Source organism: Hordeum vulgare, chromosome 6H (genome assembly GCF_904849725.1).
Source record: "Hordeum vulgare subsp. vulgare chromosome 6H, MorexV3_pseudomolecules_assembly, whole genome shotgun sequence".
In the NCBI taxonomy this organism is placed as follows: domain Eukaryota; kingdom Viridiplantae; phylum Streptophyta; class Magnoliopsida; order Poales; family Poaceae; genus Hordeum; species Hordeum vulgare.
This window is the reverse complement of record NC_058523.1, coordinates 37,572,361-37,578,043: the sequence shown is the minus strand read 5'-3', so window position 1 is coordinate 37,578,043 and position 5,683 is coordinate 37,572,361. Positions and strand designations below refer to the sequence as shown.

Below are 5,683 nucleotides of genomic sequence, written 5' to 3'. Positions count from 1 at the left end.
AGCCCCAAACTTTAAGAAACGACAACTTAGGTTTCTTGCCAAACCATAGTTCATACGGTGTCGTCTCAACGGATTTAGACGGTGCCCTATTTAAAGTGAATGCTGCAGTTTCTAATGTGTATCCCCAAAATGATAGTGGTAAGTCGGTAAGAGACATCATAGATCGTACCATATCTAATAAAGTGCGATTACAACGTTCAGACACTCCGTTGCATTGCGGTGTGCCAGGCGGCGTCAGTTGTGAAACGATTCCACACTTTCTTAGGTGTGTGCCAAACTCATGACTCAAATATTCTCCTCCACGATCAGATCGTAGACACTTAAATTTTCTGTCACGTTGATTCTCGACCTCACTCTGAAATTCCTTGAACTTTTCAAATGTCTCAGATTTGTGATTCATCAAGTAGATATACCCATACCTACTCAAATCATCGGTGAGAGTGAGAACATAACGATAGCCACCGCGAGCTTCAACGTTCATTGGACCATAGACATCAGTATGTATTATTTCCACTAGTACAAATGCCCGTGCGTTGCACCGGGCGAAAGCCATGCGTTCCAGATTGCCGATTGGAACATTGATATTTGCTTATTTTGTTGGCTGGGTGTACCAACTGCGATAATTGGGAACATGTTTGATGTCTCTTTTGAACGTTTTAGAGTCTTGTCTACAAAAATTATGGCAAACAAAGTCATACTCTATCTGCATGTAGAAGGTTCTGGAACAACAGTTGAATGATGCTTGATTTTGGCTGTGATAAGTGTGTGAACCTGATGCTGGAGTTACTCATTTTGTATGAATCATGTTTTCTCTAAAACTTGAAGGTAGGCAGATGATGGCATTTTTAGTTCAAATCAGTTGAGTTTTGATTGATAAAATTAATATGTATACCGCGTCAATATGCGGAAACTCAAAATGGCTCCCCAAATCAGTTGAGTTTGGATTGATGAAATTAGTATGTATACAACTTCGATATGCGGGAACTCAAAATGGCTCCCCAATATGTTCTTTCTATATTTGTATCTCTTAATGTTATCTTTCTTATCCAACTACAACCACATTTGCTGCTTCCATGAAAACATAATGCTGTAGTTGAAATTACACATAATCCATTAAACCTTTGGAGTTTACTCCTTGCAAATGGCATTACATTCCATGCCGGATCAGAGCATAACACTCACAGGAAAACGGATTCAATCGTTTGCTCTTTATAATTAGCCTATGGTACGACATAACCTTAGGTAAAGCTTGCTTTATCCTACCAACACCTATAAAACTGCCTGGCAAAGGCATGTTGTAATCACTCTCATACACTGTGGTCTTATAGTAGTAACCTAGGGTGGCAAAGAAAGGTAATGCAACCGGTTTGCAAACTTAGTTCTCATCATCCCCATCAATGCTGGAGAGCATGCTCTTCAGTACCTCGTAGGTCATGAACGCGATCCCAACACTAGGAACAACCTTCAGGTACTCAGGGACTATGCCTCGGTAGAAGCCACGAGGACCTTCCTTTTGAAGGATTTGGCGGCTCATTAATTATCTCATCCGCTCGATGTGCTTGCTCCCTCTGGCATGGACAGCCATTCTGCCCATTTGTAATCCATTTGGGTTAACCATATGCCTTACCCAACGATGCCTAAGATAACTTGCTTAATTAGTCATGCTATCTATCCTTGTGCATTCTGCTGATTTGCTGTCTACGCATATTTAACAGGTGAAGAGCTTCTTGGGGTGCATCAGGTTGCCTTCCAGCTAGAAACATAGCCAAATGGTGGAGTTCAGCACGAGCAGCAAACTTGATCACCACCCTGAATTGTCTCTCACGCCTTATAAAACAAAAGGAATGTTAGTACAGAACTATGAACACAATGAAGTACAAATATCACAGCAACAGCATACCTTGGTGCGACTTGACCACCACCAAGGTTTTCTTCTTCATCGTGTAGAGTAATTTCAAATGTCCTTGAAGGAAACGGCAATGGCCCAGCCGTATATAGGCTCTTCCTTCCATCATAGGCAGGTAGCCGTCCATCCAAATGAGAATGTCTATACAGCCTAACAAGTTCTGCCATCACAGCACATTTGACACCACATGATGTAATCTCTGAAGTTATGGGGACCTGACGAAACATAATTGGTGATCAAAAATTACAAAATAAAAACTGCAGCAGGAAAAAGGAACTTCATGTAAAGGACATATATCGTATTGGTGAAGGTCTTTATCAGGGAGCTCAGCAAAGAAATGGTTTGCCTTCACAACACACCTATCCCCATGTGTACCCTTTCGAGGGTGCAACGGAAATCTAACTGATTTTCTTGATGATGGTGCTAGTTGGCTGCCTTGGCTTGTTAAACTTTGATCGACGATCGCAAAATTCTGAAAATGTTGCTGAACTTGTCCACTACTCACCTCTGCCACATACTGAGAGGATGAGACAGCTCCCGATGCAGATGGTGAAACCATCGGGGCTTGATATTGGACATGGGGGGGCTTGGTGCACCTCGGGAACTGTTCTTGATTGACCTGGAGGAACATTACGTCCAGCAATATCTCCCCTATGCCCACCATAGTACGGCTGCGGCACTCCACCACCTTTCGGGCGTGCACCACCACGTCCCTGATAGACACGTGGTTGATATTCAGGTGGGCCAACACCCGGATGTCCACGCCCCTGATAGTCACGATGTTGATATTCAGGTGGACTACCACCGAGATGTCCACGCCCCTTCGATGTGCTTGCTCCCTCTGGCATGGACAGCCGTGCTGCCCATCTGTAATCCATTTGGGTTAACCATCTGCCTTACCCGACGATGCCTAAGATAACTTGCTTAATTAGTCATGCTATCTATCCTTGTGCATTCTGCTGATTTGATGTCTACGCATATTTAACAGGTGGGCTGCCAGGGTGCTAGTAAACAGCGTTGAAGCCTGCCGGCATGGACGCAAGGTGCCAAACTGCCAATACTGCCCATCTATGATTCGTTCCCGACTCAGGCCAACTCTTCCCTGCCGGTGTCCATCTTATTTTTCCTAATCAGTGTCACTGTCATTAATGCAGGAAGTAGGGCTTCCAAGCCATGTCGTGGCATTCTCCCAGATACTCAGATCAGAGCACTTCTGTCATTAGTTTCCACAAATGTTTAAGAGATTTGTAACATGAACTTTCCTCACATGGAGGACAGACTAAAGCTTCTGCGACCAGAAATAAACCAAACAGCTTCCTCAACATGCTCGGGATGGGTTCAAGCTTCTCCAAGCAAAAGAATTACCGCGGCATTGAGATCTCAGAGGCCTCGGGATCGTCTGCAAGGCATTCGTGCAACATCAGCATGCTTCTCAACGGTAATTTATAACTTGTTCTATGTAAAATGCATCGATTTGTATGATCTACTTTACTGGAATGATTTTGAGGTCTGGACGGTCTGTTTTACTGGAATGCATCTTACAACATGTCTTGAGATTTCAAATCTAAAATCTCTATAAGAAATGGAGCTTATAGAGCTTCGCCTTTCTAATCCAATGCCATGTTTCACTCACTAATGATGCAGAAGCGTCAGGAGGATCACATAAACGGAACAAGTGTATGGGTCCGACAATCAAAAAGCTTGGTTTGCATATCTGCCACCTATGTGCAGCAAAAAGGAGGACATCTGCACATGAAATGTTCATCTTGTAACTGTGCATCTCAAGATAGCAGAGGGAATCAAGAGATGAGGGATACCTGAGCCGTCCCGTCGACTGAATGAGTCAGTGGCCGTGCTGGATCCTGACCGGATCCACCTTGCGCCGACCTCCGGTGCTTCCCCGTCCCCCACGAATCACCAATGGTCGGCTGCTGCCAAACGCTGACGCGGCCGGCCATCGCCAGAATTGCTAGAGGATATGTGGTGCTTAACTTGGTATCATCTGTTTGCAGCACATCGCAAACCTTGCCAGAAACAATACGCTCGTGCTGCCCGTGCCTGCTTTCAATGTGATCAACGGAGGTTCTCATGCCGGGAACAAGCTGGCCATGCAGGTAAAATTGCTTGCATATCTAGCACGAATGGAATTTCTGATAACATGTTTCAAATATATATGTGACGATTCTCATATAATTGTTGTACATTCAGGAGTCCATGATCCTCCCAACCGACACCGCCTCGTTCAAGGAGGCCATGAAGATGGGAGTTGAGGTGTACCACCACCTCAAGGTGAACACAACATCTAAACCCTTATGATAGCGTTTCTCAACTTCAGAATATGCAGTTGGGATGAATGCTGATATATATTTTTGTATGCAGAGAATAATCAAGAAGAAGTATGGTCAAGACGCCAAAAACGTTGGGGATGAAGGTGGCTTTGCACCTAACATTCAGGTAAGCCCCATACGGTTCTCTACTGCAAATATAGGGTAGCGCAAATTTTTTTTTCTTTATGTGTATCAGTAAGATGTAGGGAACACTAATAGAAAACCGAGTAGAGAGTAGAACAAGTTGCCTTACTTATGTCGAATATGTGAACTCAAAAACCGATTTATGATTTTTTAATGCCAAATAATTATGCAGGAAAACAAGGAGGGCCTTGAACTGCTGAAGGCAGCTATAGCCAAGGTTGGCTACACTCGAAAGGTAATTCATCTTTTTCCTCTTTACTTAGACCATGATTCAACCATTGGATTTATTTATGGTTGCACAACATTGAGTTTCTTTACATCTCACAGGTGGTAATTGGAATGGATGTTGCTGCTTCTGAATTCTACAGCGAGAAGGACCAGACCTATGACCTTAACTTCAAGGAGGATGTAAGATTTCCAGCTTGCTCTCCTGTTCTCCTATGCTCAACCGTCCTTTGCGCAACTTCAGATAGATATATATGAGTTTGTGTTTCACATCGTCAATGAAAAAACAGGCCTAACATATATGGTGTCTAACATCAAATGACTTAACTGAACAGAACAACGACGGTTCGCACAAAATCTCGGGCGACAGCCTGAAAGACCTGTACAAGTCCTTCGTCTCAGAGTACCCTATCGTGTCGATCGAGGACCCGTTCGACCAAGATGACTGGGCCACCTACACCAAGATGACGGGTGAGGTTGGGCAGCAGGTGCAGATTGTCGGAGACGACCTTCTTGTCACTAACCCCATGGTAAAGCCACATATTTACCGGTATATCATTGGGTTTGCCAGAGAATAACATTTCTACGAGCTTTATTGATGCCCTGTTTGGATTCTGCAGAGGGTTGCCAAGGCGATCAGTGAGAAGACCTGCAATGCCCTTCTCCTCAAGGTAGCACCATCATTCTCTGCCTGAATCTGTTGATTTGGTTTTCGAAAGGAAAGGCACTACTAATAATACCACTTGGTTTACATCAAACAGGTGAATCATTCCCCTAGTTTTGTCCAAGGAAAGTCTAAGTTGTAGAAATTAATGGCCAGTGTGCATCACAATCTCAGGACCTTGTTCCCGTAAAACATTCTTTTTGCAAAATATATAGCTTTATTTTTTCTAAGGAAAAAAATCTAACTGAATCAACAGCTGCATATAGTTCTTCAGTAAAACACGGTTGCAATATTGTACATATGTCTGAGGCCCAAATCGCAAGAGGGAAAATAAATCAGTCTCCAACTGTATGTACGCTAAGAAGAAGGTGCACACTGCATGCTAGCAACTAATCGATCTCAGGTCAATGGAGAAAA

General features: G+C 43.6%; 1 protein-coding gene across 1 annotated transcript; it reads left to right on the top strand.

Annotated features, from left to right (window-relative positions):
* Positions 1-2,483: 2,483 nt before the first annotated feature.
* Positions 2,484-5,297, top strand: LOC123405022 (enolase 1-like). The gene is made up of 9 exons (XM_045098893.1): positions 2,484-2,788; positions 2,895-2,949; positions 3,919-4,020; positions 4,115-4,195; positions 4,286-4,360; positions 4,550-4,612; positions 4,705-4,785; positions 4,938-5,132; positions 5,223-5,297. Exons 1-9 carry the CDS (start codon positions 2,484-2,486, stop codon positions 5,295-5,297), a joined length of 1,032 nt encoding a protein of 343 aa, XP_044954828.1.
* Positions 5,298-5,683: the final 386 nt, after the last annotated feature.

What these genes read in the sequence shown, in the direction of transcription:
- LOC123405022 (XM_045098893.1), top strand. Translation starts at nt 2,484, where the DNA reads ATGGGGGGGCTTGGTGCACCTCGGGAACTGTTCTTGATTGACCTGGAG. An exon ending in GCTTTGCACCTAACATTCAG is followed by an intron (nt 4,361 to 4,549) that starts GTAAGCCCCATA and finishes ATAATTATGCAG; the next exon opens with GAAAACAAGGAGGGCCTTGA. An exon ending in ACCTTAACTTCAAGGAGGAT is followed by an intron (nt 4,786 to 4,937) that starts GTAAGATTTCCA and finishes TTAACTGAACAG; the next exon opens with AACAACGACGGTTCGCACAA.